The sequence below is a fragment of the Stigmatopora argus genome, chromosome 6, assembly GCF_051989625.1.
Source record: "Stigmatopora argus isolate UIUO_Sarg chromosome 6, RoL_Sarg_1.0, whole genome shotgun sequence".
Lineage (NCBI taxonomy): Eukaryota > Metazoa > Chordata > Actinopteri > Syngnathiformes > Syngnathidae > Stigmatopora > Stigmatopora argus.
In genome coordinates, this window is record NC_135392.1 from 16199785 (window position 1) to 16225373 (window position 25589).

A 25589-nucleotide genomic window follows, 5' to 3' on the forward strand; every position below is an offset into this window, starting at 1 on the left:
AATCTGGCCCGCCGAATCATTTTGTGTGGCCCGGGAAAGTAAATCATGAGTGCCGACTTTTTGTTTTAGGATCAAATTAAAATGAAGAGTATAGATGTATATTAAATTTCCTGATTTGCCCCTTATTAAATCAATAATTGTAAATTTTTAATCATTTTTTTCTGTGTTTTTAGTTCAAAAATCATTTTGTAATCTAAACATATATATAAAAAAGCTAAAATAAACATTGTTTTAGATCTATAAAAAAATGAATATTCAGGGCTTTTAATCCAGTTCTTTTAATCCATTTATAAAAAAAATCTAAATATTATATCTAAAATGGTCCTGCCCACTTGAAATCAAGTTGACGTTAAAGCGGCCCGCGAACCAACCTGAGTCTGACACCCTTGGCCTACAAGGAATACCAATCCTTAAATTTAGTAATTGTTTTCTTGTGTCCAGCTCATTTCAGGCAACAACAAAACATTTATGGAAAATTGAGACGTTTGAATTTTCTGGTCTGACATTATAAATGCAATGTATTGGCACTGTCAATCAGAATTATAGCTTGCAAAATCTTTGCATGTTAGCATCACTTCGTTTATGGGACCACATGCATAAAAACACTGAGAATAATGTCTTAAGACAATATGAACTATTTGTCACACTGAATAATCAGAAGTTGCTGCTTTAACTAGGGTTAGTCCTGTACATATCAATGTCTGGATTAGATTATATTATACTAAACTTTATTCATCCCGTACTCGGGGTTAAATCACGGGTGTCCAGGGCCACTTTAAAAAAATAAATCAAAAGATCCAAGGGCCAACTTGAAACCTTCCACGTGTATTTGCTAAAGAGATGATTGGAATCAGATAATTTAAATAATAACGTATTTGCTTCCTTTAATGGCTCCTAGCCCCCAATCCATTTGGATTGGTGGTCTCTCGTCAATGGCAGTTAGAAACGATAACAGTGTTGAAAATGATTTGATGTCTATAAATATCAATAAAAGCGAATGAGTTAAGGACTACAAGCAACAAAATAATCCAAAAGTATAAAGATACCCCAAAGTACGATGTTCACAAAAATTAAAGGAACACTTTTTATATTGAGCCTGGATTGAAATGGATTGATCTGATAATTTTCTGGTTAGTTAAGCAGTTGGACATCAGTTATCTTTTTCAGCTATATTAGTGTACATGGAATTAACAACAGGTGCAGTACAGTGGCAACATCAAGAAAACAATCTAAACAGGACTGGTTTTACATGGGGAGGTCATTTCAAGTTTCTCACTCTTGATCATTTTTTCGGTTGGTTTTCTACTCATGCTGGTTTTGGCTTGAGTAATTATGTCCAAGAGCAGTATGAGGTGATTCCTTAACCCTACAGATGTTACACAGGTTGTCCACCATGTTCAACATGTCTCCTAGCAGAATCTCCAGACAATTTTCCAATGATCACTTCTGCAACATTCCTATGAAATCACAATGTCCCATCTCTGGTGTGCTATTTCGAGAAAAGGCCTTAGGGCTGTTTTATTTATTTAATTTTTTTTTACTGGAACTCTTATTTCCCAGTAGACTCAGAGGGAGGTCAAGTCTTGTTTTTGGCTGTGGCTAATTGTAATTAGGAAAGAAAATCACTAATTTCATACCATCTTTTCTTTTAACAATAATAGATGAGATAAAAATCAAAAGTGATATCCTATGAAATGAAAGGAAAACTTTTGATTTTAGTACGTACACTTTTGTTGCAATCAGTTGCAATAAATTGTTTTTGATATTTTTGACAATATTGTTGCTGAAACATTTCGGATATTTACATGAAAAAGGAGAGAAAATTTTCCAAATACTCCGTCTTAATCCCAACACCAATTTCATACTACTACTACTAAAATGAGTTACTGGGTAAACTTAGACATGCTGCCACTCGAGTGAAATTAAATAGAAAGGAGTGCGATGACGGGACCAACAGTGACGCATACAAATAAAACGTAATCACGGAAGGAGCACGGCAAAGATACTCATACTAAACAGAATCGTGAATGGACACGTTTTTCTATATTCATAGATCCTCATTTAAATGTTGGCCAGTGCCTTAAAGGCACATTTCAACACAAAAATACTCACAATCTTCCCTCGAATTTCATGGATAATGTGGACCAGACATCACAGGGATTAAAAAACAAAAACAAAAAGAACGCAAAGTAGTATCACCCCTATTATAACTATATACTGTTATCACGTCTATACAATACTACATAGAAGTGTATATATATTAAATGTTACAGTTATATGCATATGTAAATATTGTAATGCTTTATTATTTAATTATAACCTATCTAGAATATATGTGTAAAAACTTTAAGTACTGTCCTCACAATGACAATAGCTTTTTTCTACTTGATTTTAATTTAAAAAAGGTGATGAAAGCTGCGCAGTATAACGAAGGTGAAGTGAAGATGATGAAAATGAAGTTTTACTGCACAACCAGAATGTAACATACAACAAATAAAACAAAGCATATAGGCTTGAGACTTTCCAGCCAACCCACATTCCCAACTGTCCTGAAGAACATTCATTCATTTTCTGTACCGCTTATCCTCACAAGGGTCGTGCTTATCCCAGCCAACTGTGGGTGGTAGTTGGGGGACACCCTAAATTGGTTGCCAGCCAATCGCAGGGCAGATGAACAATCATTCATGCACACATTCCCATCGAGGGGCAATTTAGAGTGTCCGCCGCTTGGTGCCCATAGTTAGCTGGGATAGGCTCCAGCACCCCTGAGGCTTGTGAAAATAAGCGGGTCGGAAAATGAATGAATGAATACTTTTATAACAATTTCCTGATAAAATGATTGAAATTTAGACTAAAGAAAAATAAAAACATACAAAAACGCCACTGTAATGAGATAAAATGAAAAAGGACGTAGTGCGCAAAGACACCGTCCGCCAGAGTTGTTACTCAGCAACAAATGGCTGACAGCAAAATGTGATTAAAACTTTTTATTTTGCAACATGCGTTGTGGCTCAGCGATAACCAATCTATCAAATTCAGTATGTAGCCCTCCCACCACCACATGAATAACGCTCCACTGTATTGACTGCGGTCCCTTAAAGGGTTAAAAAAGTAACATGATTTATGCAAAATATGTGGACCCCTGGGTATTTAGCACACCCCATTTTGACAACCTTTAGAGCAGGGTTGTCATTTTAAACTGTGAGAGTCAAAGAGCCACACCTTACATCAGAATTTAAAAAAATCTAATCTGCCAAATTATGTTTTTGAATATAATTTATTATTTGTTTTAATGGGCCCTGATGAATTTAAGTGTGTTTTAAGAGAGTATATGAATAAGAAAAAAATTAAATGTGTCAAAGACTCACTGTATAATGATAAAAAGAAAGGAGCCGCATTTATTTAGGCCGGGAGCCGCATGCGGCTCGAGAGCCACGTGTTAGCCACTCCTGCTTTAGAGATACACAGCATGATTGTTTTTCATTTATTCATACATTTTCCATAGCTGTTAACCTCATCGTGTGGGGTGTGTTGATCTTCTTCATACAAAAAAACAACATGCAGTATAAGTTTGAAACAAATGGAGTATTCACCATGAAAACTCTTTCAAAAGAGGGACTAAAGATAGAAATTAGCCCTCGGCTTCTTACATATTTACATATATTTGTTTATTAATGGGCAGCCCGGCGGCTGAGTGGCTAGCGCGTTGGCCTCACAGTGGGAGACCTGGGTTCAAATCCAGGTCGGTCCACCTGTGTGGAGTTTGCATGTTCTCTCCGGGCCTGCGTGGGTTTTCTCCGGGTTCTCTGGTTTCGTCCCATATTCCAAAGACATGCATGGAAGGCTGATTGGACACTCTAAATTGCGCCTAGGTATGTCAGTGTGAATAGTTGTTTGTCTCCTTGTGCCCTTGGGGGGCTGTGTTCCGTTTACACGGCGCTGTTGGTGCTGTTGACGATCCGAACTGTCAGCTGACCGGAGTGGGAGGACAGCCTGCCTGCAACGGAACAGCCTGTTCCCTCCCCACAGGCCGCAGACCAAACTCGGCACAGAACGGGTTACAGGTCAGTGTGTCTATTTGGAACACAGTGTTCTCATCAGCAGCGGCAGCGGCGGTACAGCCGGAACATTGTGTTACTTTGTGGCTCCTTTCCAAAACCTGCCCTTAATTTCATAGCGAACGCCCCTCCCGCATCTCTCGAATTCCCGCATCTCTCTCTCTCTTTCTGCGTATTTTCCGCCTCTGGACGTCCACCCGGCTCATTTTGGCGTGCGTGTCCCATGTGACCGACCGGTGCGTTTGTTACGTCGAAGCCGGACACAAGGCGACGGAATCCGGAGCGAGAAGCGAGAAGCGCGGCGGCGAACATCGCGTACCGTGACGCGGAACCCACAGCACTCATTTGACCAGGATTTGACATTTTATAGTTCATTTTGACCCAGGTGGACTTGTATTTTAAGAAGCACAAGGAAAAAGTGAGTTGCTCTTTATTTTGTTGACTTGTGTTAGTTGCGCTTTCGAGGGATCGATTTCCTCTGATTTTTTTGTTAATGTCTTCTGAAATTTTGTCCATTTTGAGGATGTCAGCGGTTTATTTTATTTATTTATTCTGTCACAACATAGAAGTTGGCTGGGGGCATTTGAGGTTGCAGGTATAGCAAGCCCACTGGTGACAATCCCCCCTGGTGACAGTTTTAGGATATGAATGCAAATGATAAGCTTTTTATGGTTTCAGAATATTGTGAAATGGAGAAAATAGTGGAGATCATAAATAAAACATCAACTTACAGTGAGATCTGATGTGAATGTTGATTTCACATCAATGTGTTGTAAGGGAAATCTGAGAAATTTTTGGGGGGATTATCACCAAAACCCCCCAAAGCATAGCAACTCTTTGTGCTTCCCTACACATTTGGAAACTACTATAAATCTTGCGTTTACCATTTTATTTTTATAAATAATTTTTAATATTTTTTTTAAATGCATTTGAATACATGATGCCATATGAATCTAAATACATCATCATTTTACACAAAAATACTACAAGAAAAAAAGTCATCTATGATGCCTATTTACAGTGTACGTATAATTCTCTATTCAGCAACTATAAAGATGATTATTTTTTTTAATATTATCATAATAATTTATTGTTGACCAAATAAGGGTGTTTGACGGATTTTTTTCACTCTGGAAAAATCAAAAACGTGTCTCCGAGGCTTTCGGAGTCCTGCGTAGGAATTTTGAGTTTAAGTACATCATTTTTTTTTTATTACGCATGCTAGTTGGACATATGGAAAGATTACACCACCACAGTTGATGTAAGAGTTGGTTCATGTAAATGTGATTAATATATTAATAGATGCTATGATGTGTAAGAAAACAGGTTTCATATACTATCTGGGCTGGGATTTTACACCATCATTCTACACCGGTTGGGAACCGTGAATAGAAGGAACATTGTGTTCAGACACACACAAACACACACACACACACACACACACACACACACACACACACACACACACACACATACACACACACCCACCCACACACATGATTATTAAAGGTTTGCAACAATTTAATCTAGAGAATTTACCATTTAACTATAAAATCATAAAGTAACAACATAAATAAAGTATGAAAGCATAAAGTCATTGAGTTTTTATGCTCAATACATCAAAATCACAGACAATACATTGGCTTAGTTGAAGTGGCCTCAATTAATAATTCCAATTTCTACTCAGTTGATCTTTTTGGAAATTGTAATCATTACACTCAAAAAGACAACTTTTACAAAAGAGAATAAAATGGGGGGAAAGGTGTGAACTATTGAAATATGAGGAACTTGTCATTGCACATGCGAACAAAGGAACCAAAACAAAGAGTGGAACTTGAATTTCATTGGATTCAGGTGTTTCATCACGTTGTCACGGTTCCGAATGTCATAAAACACAACACCTCTTCCCAGCACAAGGGAGCACACTTTGTCCTCATCTTTTGTTTCCTCCAGAGGTTATTTTGTTCTTCTCTTGGATGAGCTTGTTTTACCTTAGTACACGATGTTCTTACAGGCTCTCCTGACATATCAAAGTGTGTGAGCTAATACACTACTTTGACTGATTTGAATAAAACTAGAATGTCCAGAGAGTGGTTGAACTCTTCTGCTTTTTCAACCCACTGCGGCCTGAATTGGATGAAAACTGAATTTCATTAGAATTTTGTCTGAAATGGAAAACAGTCTGAAATCAGGTAATGGAATAAAATGACGTGTGCAAGATAGGCTTGCTGCTGACATGTTATCTTTACACATCATCCTTTTTAACCTTCTTTACTGTCATGCTAGTGTAAAAATAAGTTCATGGTTGGTGTAATGTAAACATGTGCTCATCCATTTGATGACAAACCCACGGTGGGAGGATTATAGTAATGGCTCGCTTTTTCACTTTTGTTGTGTTTCTTTTAATACTAATGTTGATTTATGCAGTATTGACTTTACTAGAGATGCAATCATGTGATAGCAAATCGTGGCAGATAATGGATCAGCATTTGGAAAAAAAACATCGTGTTTTTAAAATGAATTTATTAAATTATTGGCTGCCATTGATGGTGATAGACGTCCAATTCATTAAGCAAGAGCCCCAGCCTTTACATTTGGAAAGGATTTGATGTCTAGATCTGTCAATGGCAGTGAAAGAGTTAAGGGCTAAAGAAAACAAAATCTAATATTGAGGTATATTACAAAAATACATACACAGTGTATTATTCTATGTATTTATATTTAGACTAGTTGAACAAACTTCACAGAACAAAGACAACATGCTCAAGGACAATATAAAAGTCAAGAAAATAAGTAAAATTAGCTTAATTTATTACACTATGTCATTTCTTTTATTAAAAGAAATACTCACGCAGTATGTTTCCTACTATATATTTAAATCTACACTGGTGAAAAAAACTTTGGTGAACAAAAACATGAAAATTAAGAGCTCAATTTATCACATTGGACTATTTTTTTATTCATTCATTGTCCATACCGTTTATCCTCACAAGTCTCGCAGGACTTTTTTTTAAATTAAATGTTTATTAATGAGAACCAAATATTTAAATGTATTTTAAACTGATTTGCAAATAAAAATTAAAACTTTTTCGCTAATAACTTTCTTGTTCGGCTTTAATGTTGGATAGCTTTGTTTCAATAGGAAAAAAAGACATTTGGATGCTTAATACATTTCCGAGGTATCGGATCACGACTCTGTATCGACAGATCTACAAAATTTGGTTATTTAGACGGTACTCACATGCAAAAATATGTGTTCGGGACATCCCTAGTATTTACTGTACATGTGGTATTGAGCATCCAGGAGTTAGGACTCCTGATTGTCACCTTCCTAAAACAAGTTAAATTTTTTTCTTCTATTGACATTATCTCCTCACACGTACTCATCAGAGGCAGCGACATAAAAAAGGGAGAGAAAAAAATGCCAGTTTGTCTTTAGAGCAATTTTAGTCACATTCTTACAGCCGATGTGGTCATATCATTCACTCGATAATTATTATACGCCATCTAATTTGAGGGATTCTACTGTATGCCACTGCTAATTTAACTTGTTCCCACCAATTTTCCTTTTTTTGTTATGACGGAAAAACAACGTCTTACTGATTTTATCCTCCTTTGAACCTCAAACTACACTTCTTTTCAGATGCCTTTTCTCACTCATCACCATGGCAACCTCAAAGATCTATTGCGCTTGTTTAATGGCATTTTCATTAGTGTATCATTTCTGAACCTTAATTGTACCAAAGCAGATTATTTTTCATTACAAGAAACTTGACAATTTTTACAAAAGTATTCATGCTGAAATTATCACCATCTCATTTGAAATCACTTATTTTTGTGGGCCTGTTAATTTGAGACAAACCTGATTTAGTTAGAGGAATTGAGGGTGTGTGTTTGAATACTATACATTCATTAATTTTCTGAACCGCTTTATCCTCATTGGGGTCACGGTGGGTGCTGGAGCCTATCCCAGCTGACTCCGGGCCAGAGACGGGGGACACCTTGAATCGGTGGCCAGTCAATCGCAGGGCACAAGGAGACGGACAACCATGCATATCCACCCATACTTAGGGGCGATTTAGAGCAGGGGTAGGGAACTTATGGCTCGGGAGCCACATATGGCTCTTTTGATGGGTGCATATGGCTCTCCACTAACCTGTGAGGTAAACTATGGAAACTGCTGGTGAGAAAGCACAGGAATAGGAGCGTTACGTTGGTATTATGGCATTGACACTACCCCAGCGCCTTATAATCCTTTTTTTTTCATTACACTCTTTTGCATGGATTTTCTCATTGATACTCATTGATTAGCAACAACGCAACAATGTTGTCAAAAGAATTCAAAGACTTTTTGTACTTTAAAAGTGGTGAAGTGACTAAAAAAGGCGCACATTTTCATGTATATTGACTTTTAAATTCGGAGCATGGCTCTCAACGATTAACATTTAAAAAATATGAATTGTTTATGGCTCGTTCCATCAAAAAGGTTCCCGACCCCTGATTTAGAGTGTCCAATTAGCCTACCGTGCATGTTTTTGGAATGTGGGAGAAAACTGGAGCACCCGGAGGAAACCCACATAGGCCCGGGGAGAACATGCAAACTCAACACAGTTGGACCGACCTGGATTTGAACCCAGGACCCCAGAGCTGTGAGACCGACTCGCTAACCACTCACCCTGTTTAAATACTAATTGTCAAAATAATTGAGAAAAATTAGGCCAGTTCTGTGGATAGATGATATTTTGTCTTGTCATTACTAAAAGTTGTAAGTTGCAGATTTGAGTCATCAGAGTAAGTGTATGTATGTGCATTGTTTTTGTTGCTGTCATTTAGGGATTGTTTTTTGTTTAAGTCTGGTATCACTGCTTTCCTTTTAAGGAGTCACCTCACTATGATAAAAGCTTCATTTTTATACATAAATGGATGTCCAAGGGACTGGAATTCAGGTCCGTTTCACGTGTTTATTTATCTCATTTGACCCGAGAGTTCATAGCCAAAAGAATGTGCTGGCATATTTCCTTGAAAATATGCATAATATCAACTCGCACAAACACAAGTAGACATTAATGGTGATAAGTATTGCAATGAATATTTAAAATACAGACAGTCTTAAATTATGAAGAAAAAGCAAAAACAAAATTAAACAACCTGTTCCAAACCACATGATCCATCCCAATGTTTTCCCTTTGTGCCCGTCAATTCTTTAACCACTTTTCCATTATTACAAAGAAATTGATGTGCTTAAGATAACAGATGAACAGTTTCCAGCAAAAATTGGCTTTTCAACTTTTCTGTACTCATGGAAAGAAGTAACACACGGTGTGTTCTTTAGTTCACAAAGTGATTAGAAAATACTGATGTGTACTGGGTGTACAAAACATATGTATTAAAATCTATAGTTTATAAGAAGGGATTACTACACCAAGAACATTGTAATATTTTTTTTATCATATAAAATTATTAGGGTGACCGGGTGACCGACTGGTTAGTGTTGGCCTCACAGTTCTGGGGTCGAGGGTTCGATCCCAGGTCGGTCCACTGTAGGGAGTTTGCATGTGCTCCCTGTGCTTGCATGGGTTTTCTTCTGGTACTCCCTGTTTCCTTCCACATCCCAAAAATATTGAACACTAAATTGCCCCTAGGAATGAGTGTGAGCGTCTCCTTGTCACCTGCGACTGGCTAGCCACCAATTGAGGGTGTCCCCCACCTGGTGCCCATAGTGGGCTGGGATAGGCTCCTGCACCCCCAAAGACCTTTGTGAGGTTATGGAGTTCAGAAAATGAATGAATAAAATAATATAAAATTGTTAATCCTACAAAAATATGGGCATGCTGGTTGAGATCTCAAATATACAATGGTATGCATTTTATATATTGTGTGGTTACAAATTTTGCTAAGATTTGAGAATCTCTCATCTCATTTTCTGGACCGCTTTATTGTCACTAGAGTCGCGGGGGGTGCTGGAGCCTATCCCAGCTGATTTCAGGCCAGAGGCGGCGGACACCCTGAATTGGTGGCCAGCCAATCACAGGGCACAACCAGGCACACTCACACCTAAAGCTAGGGGCAATTTAGAATGTCCAATCAGCCTACCATGCATGTTTTTGGAATGTGGGAGGAACCCGCAGTACCCAGAGTAAACCCACGCAGGCCCGGGGAGAACATGCAAACTCCACACAGGTGGATGGGACCTGGATTTGAACCCAGGACCCCAGAGCTGTGAGGCTAACGCGCTAACCACTCACTCCACCGGGCCGCCAGACTTAAGAATGCTGCAATATTTGCTTCTCACATTTGGCAGGCCTTTAAAGAAAGATATGATTATTAATACAATTAAGTATTGTGAAATTATGGGCTTTGTTTTTCAATTTATTGATAGCTGAAATTTAGCAGTTGCCAAGGCAAAGTGAAAAAGCTTTGCTCAAAAATATTCAATATCATTTTTTTTTAGGTGTATCTACCTAACATATGAACAAAATACCATAGCTTACAGTAGAGGTAACATCTTATGTACACAGCATACATTTGTTTATTTTTTTATTTTTTTTATAGTCAAGCCACAATTTACCAGCACAGTACAGACTGCATTTCTTGGAATGGATTTGAGTTGTAATATTAAAGACTCATTTGAGTCACTATGTATGGGATTCTGGTAACTCTGTAATGGATGACATGCAGATATTAGAGTATAAAAATACATGGACTAATAAAATTGTTAACTCAAGATTTTAATTTGATCTATTCCCCAGCATCACTGGGATGTCCACCAGCAGAAATGACAACTGATCAAGAGTTTTGTTTGGACGGGCCTTCAGCTGCGGCTGCGTTTGCTGCAAAGGGCACTGATGTAACCGTTAAAAAAGACCAAGGAATAATCAAGGTATTTAATTCTATTGATTGTTTTGGAGACAGGAGATTGTCTGTTGTTTCTTTTCTGAAAATGAAATCCCACTTTCAGGTTGTGAAGCATCAGGGGATGGATGGGGAGCTCCCAATGATCGGAGACAGAGTTACCATACATTACACTGGAAGGCTGCTCAATGGAGAGATCTTTGACTCTAGCCGAGAGCGGAAGGAGTCGTTTTCCTTCAATGTTGGCAGAGGTATGTGCAACCTTAAGTGTCTGCAGCCATTTAGATTTTTTTTTGAGTCAAAGATGACAATATCTGATATGTACCATATTTATTCAAGTATAACACGCACCCATAATTTCAGACTAAAAATTGGTTTACATTTTTTTTCACTTTTTCTCAACTCACACCAAGGATTGCACTGGTACTGGTAACTGGCAAATGCTAAAAACATGTCGTCATGACAAAACATTTATTCACAACCTGGTAAAACAAACTACTACCAATATGAACAAAATTATCAAATCTTTACAATTTTAAATCCTTCTGTCTAATTCATCATCATAATATTTTACATTTTTAACATTCTGATTCATCATCATCAGATTCAGCAAACAATTGATTCCATTCTTATTGAGTGAGGATAGTGCCGCCTGGGTGGGGAATCGAGTGAGTGGTTGCCCCGCTAACATTTCTCTGGAGCAACTTTTTTTAATTTTACCCTCCCCTATAAACTTGCCGAAGGCTATTTAGAGAGCGCTAGCTTTTATTTAAAAAAAAAAGGTTGATTATATCTCCTGGGCCCTGGTAGAACAGGCTCTCGCGCGCCATCTGGCGGACAAAGACAGGTTTTCACATCTCCAATTTTAACGGCTGCAGAGGGTACTTTTTCCCCTGGATTTGGTCATAAAAGCGAAGACCTCATGTATAACGCGCACCCAAACTTTGCTTCAAATAAATACGGTAGGCTTCACTTAAGTATGTATCATAAATTGTCCAAAGAAACACGATCCAAAAGACACATTTTTAGTGAGTGTGACTTCAATGTTCAAAAAATCATGTTGACAACCTGTTGTGTTACAAAGAAACTCTTCTAACTTGTTTTTTCATGTTGGGTCTCGTGACATTCCACATTTAGCGAATTTAGTGAGCTCTGTAACATCTCTCATGTTGTGTTATTTAACGTGACAGCTAGAAAGTTTATGCAATGAGTTCGGTCAGTGTAGTTGGAGAGAAGCCATTTATTTCCAACTATTGCCTTAAAAGTAGACTCTATAGCTAAGGGGTCGGGAAACTTTTTGATGGAAAGAGCCATAAACAATTCATATTTTTAAAATGTTAATCTTTGAGAGCCATGCTCCGAATTTAAAAGTCAACATACATGAAAATGTGTGCCTTTTTTAGTGATTTCACCACTTTTAAAGTACAAAAAGTCTTTGAATTCTTTTGACAACATTGTTACGTCGTTGCTAATCAATGAATATCAATGAGAAAATCCATGCAAAAGAGTGTAATGAAAAAAAAAAGATTATAAGGCGCTGGGGTAGTGTCAATGCCATAATACCAACGTAACGCTCCTATTCCTGCGCTCTCTCACCAGCAGTTTCCATAGTTTACCTCACAGGTTCGTGGAGAGCCATATGCACCCATCAAAAGAGCCATATGTGGCTCCCAAGCCATAGGTTCCCTACCCCTGCTATAGCTAGTTATCATAAACAACAACTGTCGTTGCCACTTTACAGCAAACCTTTAATCATTTGTCTTGGTCTATTTTCAAAAGTAGCGTGATGTGCAAAAACACTCGATATCAGTGTATACTCCCTCAGGGTTTGGAGTTCTTTTCTCAGTGATGAACATACTTCAATAAATCTTATTCTTTTTTCTTGCAACCAGGACAAGTCCTCAAAGCATGGGATATCGGTGTGTTATCGATGCGGAGAGGAGAGGTATGCACGTTGCTGTGTAAGCCTGAGTATGCTTATGGTGCTGCGGGAAATCCTAAGAAAATTCCTCCCAACTCGACAGTCCTATTTGAGGTTGGTATCGATGGGAGCGTGCATTCCACTGAGTGACCATCCAGATTAATCTACATTGTTGGGACTTAGAAAAAAAAAATATATATATATATATGTGGGGACGGTGGTTAGCATGTCTGCCTCAACGTTCTGAGATGGGGTTCAATTCCCAATACAATGTTAATGAAAAATAAATAGATTAAAAAAATTAAAATCAACAAAATAGAAATACAGTGGTACCTCGACATACGAGCTCAATCCGTTTCCCATTGAAATGAACTAAAAACAAATTAATTCATTCCAATCCTCTGAAAAAACACCAAAAACAGGATATTGGATTGGAAAAAAATGTTTTGTTTCTTCTAATTCGCCATCTATTAACAAAGTAACACATAACTAGTGGTTTAACAGTAATAAAATGTGTTTAATAGAAGTAAAATTAGACGCATTTCGAAGGGGGAAGAGAGAGAGACGGACAGAGAGAGGAGTGGGGGCGTTAATTCGTTCCAACCCTCTGAAAAAACACCAAAAACAGGATATTGGATTGGGAAAAAATGTTTTATTTCTTCTAATTCGCCATCTATTAACAAATAAACACATAACTAGTGGTTTAATAGTAATAAAATGTGTTTAATATAACTAAAACTGGGCGGTGTTGTGAGCACGAGTATACTTCATTACCCAGAAAGCCCTCTTTTTGCCCGCGCATGCACGTTGTGCGTTTCATGGTCGAAACTCGTCTGAATAAATCGTTCAGTGCCCGTAGATATCTGTTTAGACAAAAGAGATACGGCAAAAGAAGACTACAATGCGCTACAATGATAAACAGCCTCTCATGTAATGGCCACCTGGCTTTCTCGCATCTCGAAATTTTGATCGTATTGCGGGCGAATTATTCGATCGAAATTTTCGTCGTACCACGAGCTGATCATAGTTCGAGGTACCACTGTACACTGGCTAAGGCCACAAAGTACCACTCTTTTTTTCTTGGTAGTATTTCACTCATTGCACCCCACTGATGGTGATAGATGTCCAATACATACCGATTGTGAGGATTGACAGCCACACCTAAGCTAGACATATGTCCAATACATTTTGACCCTTGTGACTCATAAATAATTCATTCATTTTCCAAACCGCTTATCCCCGCAAGGTTAGCGGGATGCTAACAATAATTGATATGTGGCCAAAAATAGTCACTTTCCCTAAAAAGTGTCAAAATATGTTGGACATCTATAGGTAGTTTTTTCCACTCTTACAGCTAACTACGGGCACCAGGCATTTTGAATTGGTGGGCAGCTAATTGGAGGGCACAAGGAGACAGATAACCAGTCACCATTTCTAGTAAAATATTTAAAATCCATCACAAATAGATTGGGCAGGGCATTGTAAAGTCAAGTATGAGTAAAAATTAAGAAATCTGTCATACCGTAGTCTATACATTACATTATTTTTTAAAAACTCTACTGTAGTATTTGTCATCTATTTCTGACAAATCGACTGTCCAGTTTTTGTTTGTTTTATAACTCCACTTTAATTACATAGGCATAAGAAATATTGTCCAACACATTCTGCTAAAGAATCAACCATTGAATGTTTGTTTGTCTCCTACGTGTTTTTTATGCTCTTTCGCCTCCCATGCCAAACTTCCCCTGGTCTGGTCCACCGCTAAATTTTTTGCTGTCTTTGCCTAAATTGCACATCTCACAGTGTTTGTGTATTGAAACAGATTGAACTACTGAAGTTCAAAGGACAGAACCTCACACATGATGGTGGAATCATTCGGAGAATAAAGGTCAAGGGGGAAGGCTACTTTAATCCCAATGATGGAGCAATTGTGGATGGTAACCGCCCCAGGGATAAATACTCATTTTGAAATGCATGTTGTAGGTAAACATATTACAAAATGCTGTTACCTCACCCTTTAGTGCATCTGGAAGGGAGCTGTGATGGTCGATTGTTTGACATCAGGGATGTCAGCTTTGTCGTTACTGAATCAGAGGATAAAGGTGTTCCACTGGGGGTTGACCGTGCCATGGAAAAGATGCAGAAAGGAGAGAGCTGCATACTCTACTTGACTCCTAAGTAAGCCAATACTAGAAGTAAATATTGTTGCGTCACCTCAAAAGCACTACACTAAGACATGCCATTGAATGTTCCTGTTCATTAGCAATTGTTTCAATGCAAATTTTTACCAATCAGGAAGTTGTTTCTGCATCCTTTTTCAATGTGATGTCTCTCCCCTCTACTCCACCATTCCAGGTATGGCTTTGGAAGCAAAGGAAACCAAACATTTAAAATTGGGCCAGACAAAGACATTGTATATGAGGTTACTCTCAAGGACTTTAAAAGGGTAAGCACAATTTATTTATTTTTTGACACTTTAATACGAAAATATTTGTAACTTTCCTTTACAGACACTAATGTATTTTCTCAGGCTAAAGAGTCCTGGGAAATGGAGTTGCATGAAAAACTGGGCCAGACCTTAGAAATCAAACTTAAAGGCAATCAGTATTATAAGGTAAAAAAATAATCACTTTTCTATTTTGATAAATAGTGCCTCTTGTTATTATATACAGTAAAATATATATATATTTTTTTCAGTTAGGAAATCACAACTATGCTATCATGCAGTACCAGCGCATTATTTCATGGCTGGAGATGGAGTTCAGCAATGACTTAGAGCAGCAGAAGCAGATAAATGACTTTCTGTTGTCGGCCCACCTCAATTTAGCCTTGTGTTTCCTGCGTACTCAAGATTTGTCACACGTAGTGGAAAACTGCAACAAGGTGAGTTGGCATTTGAGGTAACGGCCCCGCGCATTACATAAGCCGTATCCAGCAGGGGTGCTCACAATTTTTTGCTTTAATATCTATTTTTCAATGAGGCAACTTCCGAGGAAGTAGGCGTTATTTGGTACCAAGTCCGATTGCCAGCAAATTAGAAATTAATTGGTTCCAGAACTTTTTTGTAACTTGAACATTTTGTAAGTAGGGGTACTTAATATGTAAATTCTCTTAATTCGTTCCACGGTCCTCACACAACTTCCAACTAAACTCTTTAAAATTGGTGTCCAGATTTTGTATGAAAGATGTGAGGAAACACAAAAAGTGAGAGAAAATTATAAGGAAATTATTCATTAATGTCTTAAAATAAACAAAGCACATGAAAATGTGCCCTTCATCGCTCAAATAGTTCCTTTTGTGGCCGTTATGATGGGAGATGTAATATCGTGTTTGTCCGCCAGATGGCGGAAAGAGCCCGTTCTACCAGGTCCGAAAGCCTCCCACTTTGTACCACATTTTAGACTTCTACCTGTGCCCTATGTGTGGGTGTGTGAAAATATTGTATTTGTACGTTTTTAATTGCTTAATATAGGGGGAATTGCAATCATTAATATTGGGAGCATTTAGCCGATGAGGACAGATATGTAAGAGAGAACCTTGAAACATGTACAGACGCTCCCCTACTAACGAACGAGTTACGTTCCGAGCGATCGTTCGTGGGGTGAATTCGTTCGTAAGTTAAAATGAAGTTTAACTTACTTTTGGAAGATGTACTCAATGCTTAAGGAGATGATGGAGGAGGAGGAGGAGGAGGAAGAGGAGGATTTTATATCATGAGAGGGTCTTCGTCGTCGCTGGAATGGGCTTCAGAAGTTACTTCCTCCTCCGTAACTTCAATGTAGGAAGAAGTTGAGGGTCGAGGAGAAGAAGATGAGGGTTGACGAGTATCTCCCTTGGAGGATTTACTAGAAACTGGCCGAAAGAAGCGATCTAACGACGATTGCAGTTTTCTTCTTTTTTTCATCATAAATGATGAGGTAGCACTGTATGGCATCATTCAATTGATTTGCAAACTTTGTGCAACGTTCAATATTTGGGTCTTGCTGCTCGAAGAGTGTGATGGCTTTATTTAGTTTCGTCTCGAATTTCTTCATGGGGACAGGCGTTTCTTCCTCCTCCTCCTCCTCCTCCCAGAGGAAGGTGGATGCTGGGTGAGCTCTCACAGCGCCAAGCGTTGGTATTAGCGGCGGAAAGAAGCACTACTCGGAAAAAGGCGCGCAATACAAAATCTAACTTACGATCTTACAGCATCTCTTTCTGAACATTTTTCGACATATGCCATATGCGCAGACATGTTCGTATGTACCGTTGTTCGCAACTCGAATGTTCGTAAATAGGGGAGCATCTGTATAGTGGTTATTGTGAGACAGCAAATTGAATTGAATGCTTTTATTGCCATTATGAGAGAGAATGAGAGCGATGAAATGTGAGCCCAGTAGAGGGTAGCGATGTTCTAAAGTGAGAATCAATGCAACCGCGAGAATATTTTCAAAATAAAGTAACGGATGAGGAAATGCAAATACTTTTTGGGGGATTTCATAACTTGAATCTTTTTCGAAGCTAGAGTCGCTCATTTGCATATGAAAAATTTCGTAACCTGAAAATTTCGTACCTAGAGGCATTCGTAAGTAGAGGTATGACTATACATCTTAGTGTAAGTGTGAGTATTGCGGTGGTCACATTGGGATGTCACGGTCGGTATAAACGAGCCATTGCTCAGGCCCGGAAAGACTGGAACAAATCTTACTCTCAGGCAATCTACCAATACTAGCTTGGTCCGAGATACTACTGGTAGATCGCCAGTTACTGGTTAATCGCGATCGACGTAATGAGCACCCCTGGTATACAGAATATACATTGGTAGTTGCCCTGTCCATTTCTAACTTTGTTTTTGTATCCAAAGGTGATTGCTATTGACAGTTGCAACGAGAAGGCCCTGTATCGTCGTGGCGAGGCCCGTTTACTTAGAAATGAATTCCACTTAGCCATGGTGGATTTTAAAAGTGTGCTACAAGTCAACCCCTTGAATCAAGCAGCTAAAACCCAGATTGTGAAATGCCAAAAAAAGATGAAGGAGCATCACGAGCTAGACAAGAAGACATATGCTGACATGTTCCAGAAGTTGGCAGAAAAGGACGCAAAGGTGTAATTTTTTTTATATTCTTGTCAATACAATTGTAAGAACTATTTTTCCACACCTTTGCTATGCACACTTGTGCAATTATTAATGAGATGCAATACAATACAATATATATATATATATATATATATATATATATATATATATATATATATATATATATATATATATATATATATATATATATATATATATATATATGGTATATATATATGGTATATATATGGTATATATGGTATATATATATATGGTATATATATGGTATATATGGTATATATGGTATATATGGTATATATGGTATATATGGTATATATATATACCAAAAATCTTTGTTAAGTTCATTTTGAGTTGTTTCACACTGCCACTCGTTATTGTTGGTTCCACTCCAATAAACAATGAAATTGTTCCACCATTATTTTATATGTATGCCTTCTTCAGGAGTATACTAACCTCTAGTGGTCATTTACAGTATTGTTGGCTTGTTATGATAGAAGGTTTCCTTTTATACCAGTCAATTTGATGATCAACTTGATGATTGATGAATGAATAATGATTTTAGCTGAAAATGTATGAAGATTTATGCAAAGCGAATAATCACTGCTGTATCTGATTTGATGGAAACAGGGTGGGAGGACCAAGAGGAAGAGGGATGAGAGCATGAAAAGCAGCATGAACGGAGAACTGGACTTTAAACGTCGACGGAGTCAGGATAGGTCACACCAGTGAAAGTCCAGTATTTTCTCTTAAAGGAAAATATACATTTCTCCTTGTTGGCGACAGCAAAACTGCTGGAACAGTCCTGCGTGTGGCTCACCTTGTTTAAATACAGGCATTATTAGCCTTGGAGTTGAGATGAAATGTGCCTCAGCAATATGTCCAAATCTCCAAACCTTGCTTTTTTTAGGGTATGAAATCATATGTCACCATTGCCTGTTTTGGTCTGGAACTTGAATTTATGGTGTATTTTTTTAGCAATTTTCTTTTCTGAAAAGTTACTCGAAGAAAATTGGTGGAAGACTTGGTTTTCCTCCAATTATTAACGACGCTCTCTCTTGCTCTCTCTTGCTCTCCCAAAAATGCAATCTTTACAAGTAGGAGCTTAAATGACTTATGGGAATACAAATGGGAATTCATTCTAAAAGGATTCTGAAATTGGAAATTGAACCGTAATGTAAAGTTAGTTGAGGAATTGTGGACATACTTAGGAACTAAAACAATCCAGATGAACTTAATGTAAACTACTGAGAAATATATTGTGGAATTGTTTTAACGAAGGCAAAAACAAAACAAAACACACAATTTGTCGAAATAAATTCCTGTCCAAACTGAATGAACTTGTTTATACTTGCATGTGATAACACAAATTAAGCGTCCCCTTTACAGAAATTCCTCAAATTCAATTCCCTAGTATGTACAGCAATTTATTTAACTGATACATTAACTTCAGATATTATTGTTCTCCATTTTATGCTTAACAATCCATTCCTGTCAGTTGAATGATATTGCACCTTCAGGTCACAAAATGACTTTGCCAAAAAAAAAAAAACATTTTAAAAAATGAACACGGAGTCTAAAATTGCACTTCTACACAAATGTGTGAGAAAATGTTGCACGTCTTGAAAAATGGAGTTCCTAAACATGGCGACAATATTGAGAGCGCACGCACACATTGAAATGTTAAATTTATGATGCTCTGATTTCTATACCACAGTTGAAGATAACATGGTGGTAACATGTTCTCAATGTGTTTTTGGGGGACATTTTCAAGTTTTGTAAAGTGAGCCTTGCAACATCATCAAATGATTGTTTGCTGTCTAATATTTTGAATATATATCTCCTGTTAGTCTTTGCATGCTGACTGATGGCGCCACATTTAATGTACAAATTGAATGTGGTGTTTTAAAAAGTGACATTTCATTATGAACGTGACATACAGTACTGATTAGGGACAGTATCGAAGCTATTTGTCATAAGATAAAATCAAATATAGATAATTTAGCGCAATATTCAAGGAACACGTGCTCCTTTATGGATTTATTTTTATCTTGTGAATGTCAATAGCAGAAAATGATGCACTTGAGTCAGGCAATTGTTTGACTAAATGTCTGGAAAAGTACCAGACAATGACCGTAGATGTTTTATAAACATTGGTATGTTGAGAATTAAAAACATTTGCTGTCCTAAATATGTTGTTTATCGCTGTGTGAATTGTAATATTTTTTTTTAAATGCATTGTTATAGCTATCATCATTTTGTATAGGGATGTGTGCATGAAGTATTTTTAAATCTAAAAGATCATTTCCATATTGATTTGACTTATTTATACACCACCCCCCACCCCCACTTTCTTTTTTTAGCCCCCACCCCACCCAAAAAATACATGATTGGCAAAATGCTTAAGAAAACTATGGGCAATCTCCCAACTGGGTTTGAATGGATGCTACGGGTTATCCTTTACAATGTTTACATGTAAACATCACCATTGTTTTTCATGCTTTGAACCTGGCATTAATGCAAGACATACAGGCAGAAAATGGTCTGAGATACCATTCATGTGTGCATTGTATTTTTTCTTTATTATTTGTATTTTTTGCACTTCAGAAAGACTAAACAAACATTTGCATTAAGGAAAACCTGTCTCTTTCTTGGAAGTCCTGTTATTGGATTGGATTGAATAACTTTATTCATCCCGTATTCGGGAAATTTCGTTGTCACACTAGCAAAAGGGTGAGGATGCAGAAATGGGAAAGGCATTTTAGACATAAATAGATAGGTATGGAGGGACAAACGGGCCGCTCCTGACAGGTGAAGCTTAAGGTGGGACAAGACCAGGGGTGGGCAAAGATTTTCACTTGCGGGCCACAATGGATATTAAAATTTGACAGAGGGGCCGGGCCAGGAGCATTTGGACACGCAATGTAATTTATCAAACCTGGGGATTGAAATGTAAGAAAAAAGACACAATTGAAGGTGAAAATTTATTTTCAAATTTACTTTCAACATTAAGAACATATTATTCAACGAAAGAAAGCAGTCTTTAAATTGAGAGTGATGAGCGGCATGTCAATTAAGCTACTGTACTGCTGCTGTGCGTACATGTGCAAGTTGCTATTTTTAACACAGTAGAGAAACTCACATTTCAGTGGGAACTGTGTTGTTCTCCCTTTTTTGCCAGTGCATGAAAAGGTGCACTAGTTCGCCATCTATCGAGGAAACGAGGGTATTGCAGGGAAAGGGAAATGAATGAGGTCATTGATTTTTACAATAATTTGGACAACGTCGGCGGGCCGGATTAATAATAATAATAATAATAATAATAATAATAATAATAATCGGACATAGGCCCCTGTCGTCGTTATCACAACACAAAAAGCCTACTTGTCATCACACGCAGAAACTGCGTGTGACGAAATTGATGGTGCTTCTCCATAAGCTACGTTTACTCGGCAAAAGACCTAAATCAGTGTAAGTTACGGACTTGTAATTTGGCATTCTGCTGTTTTGGATACAGGTCGCTTACCTCTCGCTTACCTCTCACTGTCTTTCACTTACCTTACTTCAGTCAGCTAGTAGGAGGCAGATCACCACCCAAACCTCTTTTTATATTACCGCAGAAGGGAATGTGTGTTATGTTACCGCGAGTTTAGAGTTCTGATGGATGTGGGGAAAAAACTGTCCTTAAGCCTATTTGTCCGTGCTTTGTGGGACCTATAGCGTCTGCCAGAGGGCAGCAGCTGGAACAGATTGTGACCAGGGTGGTAAGGGTCCCCTATGATGTTCTTGGCTCTGCTGAGGTAACGAGGGCTGGCAATGTCTTCCAGTGAGGGCAGAGAGCAGCCGACAATCCTCTGGGCAGTGTTAATCACTTTCTGCATGGCCTTTTTGTCTGCCGCCATGCTTCCAGCGTACCACACTGTGATGCCGTACGCCAGGATGCTCTCTACAGTGGTTTTATAGAAGGTTATCAAAAAGCCTAACGTGCTGTATATGGCCCGCGGGCCGTAGTTTGCCCATGCCTGGACTAGACAAATTGTCGTACAAAATTTTCTTTGGATAGATTGCAGGCAGCGGAGTAGATATTGCCACAGCAAAAAACATATGCATGTTTCACCCTGTCTAAATAAAAGAAGACATTATCAAGACAAATAACGAAAGAGACAACCAACAAGGTCATTGATGTTAATGGCCAACTTCTTCACTGATGCTTGTTTTATTTGAAATTAATCGCATGAATACATTTATAAAATTGAATGCTATCATATATATCGTGAAAATGGGTAACACTGTCAGTTAATGTACCAAGTAATACAATATCTGGCAAACCAGGCCATAGATCCTAGCCCTCTGGCATACAGTACAGGAAAAAATGTTTGCTTTTATAACTCTTTTATCATGCTTGTTTTCCAATTTTCTTCATATTAGCCCTGCTTTGTTCTGACTATTTTTTTTGCAAACTCTGGTAGTGTTTCAATTTACTTCACCTGAAATGTTTTTTACTTCACAGGTGTGCTTTATCAGGGTTAAATTGTGGATTTTCTTACTTTATCAATGGGATTGGGACCATTATTTGTGTTCCATAAAATGAGATGTCCAAACTTTTAACCTGTACTGTAAACTGTTCGTCACAGAATCATAATGTTACACAAAAATCACACTCGAGTAAGACAACTGATTTTTAATTAAAAAAACAAAACAGCAAAAATCAACATTTTGCGGGTTATTTAAAATAAGTCGGAATCCAATAAAGTTGCGAGCTATAGTATTCTTAAAATAATCAGAGAATTTATTTCATGGCATGTAAGGTCATTACCCCGCCCAACCTGAATATTACAATTCAATACAAAATATGCAAAAAAACAAAATTAAATGTCAGTTAAATCATTTCTTATATTTGTTAGATCTTTAAATGTGAATAGAATTTTCAAACAATGGAAGACTACCTGGCATTCCAACCCAAAATCTCAATAATTATAAGTAAATGGCAAAAATGGGGGGGAAAAAAACCTTAACCCGAGTATTGTGAAAACCGTAACGGAATACATCAATAATCTTTAAAATCCCAATTATGTACATTGTATTTTCTTAACCCCCCAAAAGCCTGGTAACAATACAATTATAAAAATATAGACATTGTATAATCCATTTAATGGTTACACTCAAACTTTCTTAGACAACCACAAGTTTGCACCATTTCTCTCTTGGTAAACGATTTTCCCAGTGATGGTGGACCCTGCGCAATTTGTACAGCACCCTAAAACCTGGAAAAATCAGAAGCCCTTCAATCTTTGAGCCGTATATATTGTATAAATACAAACCAGACCCATTTGTTGGGAGTTACATGGAAACATTTGGATTGTCTTTCTAAAACATTTTTGGAGTGAGTTTAGAGGCTACTAAATCCTTACTCTGTGTCCTTACACCAGCTATATTTTGGGTGTTGTTTGCTTCATAGACTAAGCGTATTTACTCGCATATAAGCCGCCTGCGCGTATAAGCTGCACCCTGAAAGGTGCCTTGAAATTTTTGAATTTTACAATTTCTCACGTATAAACTGCCCCACCGATTCCCAATTTAGACCTCCATATTCATGATTTTAATAGGGAGTACAGATGTGTTACTTTGAAGGGGAAAATCTTAATAAAAATCATCACAAGTGGTATTTCTGAGATACTGTATGAATCAACATCATTAGGGTCAATATCATAAGGAATTTAATATGCCTGTCTTTGTAAATGCAAAATATCAAATTATTCAATTTGAAAAAAGTCTATCATGATAAGAACCTGATGCTTTCTAATTACAGAAATTACCATTTTCTCACCAGAAGTTTAAGATGTTGTGGCAGCCATATTGCTTCTGATGTCAAAATATCTCAATTCTTTTGATGGTTCATATTACTCCAATAGTTGTCACAAACAAAAAATAAAACCAAAAAAAATCAAGGTGGAATTTTGTCTTATTTAAAAATCAAGGCTTCTCGCATCTGGCGAAAAAAATGCTCCCCGACCTCTTTAAGACGGCTGCGCCCTGACTTCACTAAGATGTTTTATCTGTTTATCCCTTCTCTATTTTGGAATAAATTACCGTGTTGGCATCCGCTTGCGTCGTGACGTCACGGCGGACGCATGGGCGCCATTTTGAAGTGACGTCGTCATGGCACCGTCAAATTGCAGCTTTTTTTGCAAGTTGTGTTTTTATGCGCATATAAGCCTTACCCTCGATTCAGTAATCATTTTTTTGTCCGACAAAAGCGGCTTATATGCGAGTAAATATGGTATTTTAATACCAATTTCATTGTTTGTTGGAGTGAACAATTGCAAATTCAATTGAAAACTGGCCCCTTGCGTCCCATTCTGCTGGTCAGCTTTCTCAAGCAGGTTCAAGTTTTTTGAATTAATAGTTTAGTTAAAATGATTGAATGTCAGTAGGATAAAGTTAAAAACAAAAAGACAAAACTTCCTAGCTTCCCGTTATTATATAAATTTTCCCAAAAATAGAATATAAAATGAGCCCTATTTTCATAGAAAGCGCTCCTGCGCTTCAGCACAAAATAAAATACAAGAGTATTTTTTAGCCAGCCCAGCATGTGCGATTTACAAAATTAATTGGTTGCAAAGGTTTTTTCATAACTTTTACATTGAATTAGTGTAATTCGTTTCACAATCTTTAATACTACCCACTATAAACCCCGTAGAAAATTATTATATTTGTATGAAATATGTATGCAAAGGTAGGTATGAAAAAAAGCAAAAATATAAGAAAAATATTAAGCCATTGAAATGATGTGTTTCGTATGTTGAAGCATTTGTAAGTAGAGGTACCACTGGACTACATTGAAAATTAAAAAAAAAATAAAGTAGTAGAACCACCACATTTTCACAAGTTTCTAACTTTGTCGAGGAAAGTGTGGTGGTTTTAAATCATGTCTTTGTTCCGGGATATATTTTACTTAAACTGTGTGAATATTTAAAAGCTTTTCTAGCAATAATTTGGTGCAGATTCATATCCTATTGAAAACTATTGACGTTTAAGGCACTTATAAAATCTTGAAAAGGCTGTTACTGGCTCACATGGCTAAGATTCACACAACGTTTATATATGTGGATTTAAGGATTTTTGCTATCACTTTCAAGAAATTATAAACCACCAACAGCTTGTTTTTTAGGCTATAGTTATAGTTATAGGCTAAAGGCAAAAAAATGAATTGAATTATTGAAGCAGTGGCTCATTTCTGTGCTTGTTCTTTACAAGTGAAAACAGAAACTCTTTCTTATCCATAAAGGATATAGAACCACATTTTACATTTTTTTCCTTGTGGTTATTTTCAGAAAAAAATCCAACCATCCCTTACCCCTTTATGTAAACCTTAAATTATTATAGTTAGGAATGGACAGAAACAGAGACAAGGTCTTGCGATTAGTTATTTTCTAACCTGACATACTTGGCTTGTCTTAAAAGGAGACATCCAGGCTGGGAATTTCAGCTATGACGTTGCAAGGATGATTAAAAGTTGTTTGTTCGGCGTCACGAAGTTCACTGCAAGTGTCTAGTAGTCTCACAACATCACGTCTGATTTGTGCGGCAAGTTGTGTAATTCATGTACGTTGTTGTCCGATTTGGGCAGCAAAAGGTCTTTTGATGGAGTGCACAGGGTGGCGAAACGCTACAAAGACAAATT

General features: G+C 37.5%; 2 protein-coding genes across 4 annotated transcripts in view; one reads left to right on the forward strand and one right to left on the reverse strand.

The window, feature by feature from the left end:
- Positions 1 to 4065: 4065 nt before the first annotated feature.
- On the forward strand, positions 4066 to 20544 carry fkbp5 (FKBP prolyl isomerase 5). The gene is made up of 11 exons (XM_077603310.1): positions 4066 to 4476; positions 10808 to 10938; positions 11017 to 11161; positions 12803 to 12945; positions 14654 to 14768; positions 14853 to 15009; positions 15187 to 15277; positions 15362 to 15445; positions 15529 to 15714; positions 17675 to 17914; positions 18536 to 20544. The coding sequence occupies exons 2-11, from the start codon at positions 10834 to 10836 to the stop codon at positions 18635 to 18637; spliced, it is 1368 nt and encodes a 455-aa protein (XP_077459436.1). The 5' UTR covers positions 4066 to 4476; positions 10808 to 10833; the 3' UTR covers positions 18638 to 20544.
- A 1540-nt stretch (positions 20545 to 22084) lies between these two features.
- The window catches only part of LOC144075874 (sodium- and chloride-dependent GABA transporter 2-like), a 45538-nt gene continuing 42033 nt past the window's right edge, over positions 22085 to 25589 (reverse strand). The window contains exons 15-16 of one of the 3 annotated variants that reach the window (XR_013300658.1): positions 25353 to 25574; positions 22085 to 23169 (exon numbers count right to left, since the gene is read on the reverse strand). Coding sequence is in view for 1 of the 3 variants with exons in the window: in XM_077603309.1 (XP_077459435.1) it covers positions 25467 to 25574 (108 nt within the window). In the remaining 2 variants the exon portion in view is untranslated. Of the gene's footprint in view, positions 25575 to 25589 lie in introns of all 3 variants that reach the window. The other 2 variants (XR_013300657.1, XM_077603309.1) reach the window with 2 other exon arrangements.

Excerpts from the sequence above, each read along its gene's own strand:
- fkbp5 (XM_077603310.1), top strand. The coding sequence starts at position 10,834 with ATGACAACTGATCAAGAGTTTTGTTTGGACGGGCCTTCAGCTGCGGCT. Across the intron at positions 11,162-12,802 it reads TTCCTTCAATGTTGGCAGAG|GACAAGTCCTCAAAGCATGG; the intron begins GTATGTGCAACC and ends TCTTGCAACCAG. Across the intron at positions 14,769-14,852 it reads TGATGGAGCAATTGTGGATG|TGCATCTGGAAGGGAGCTGT; the intron begins GTAACCGCCCCA and ends CTCACCCTTTAG.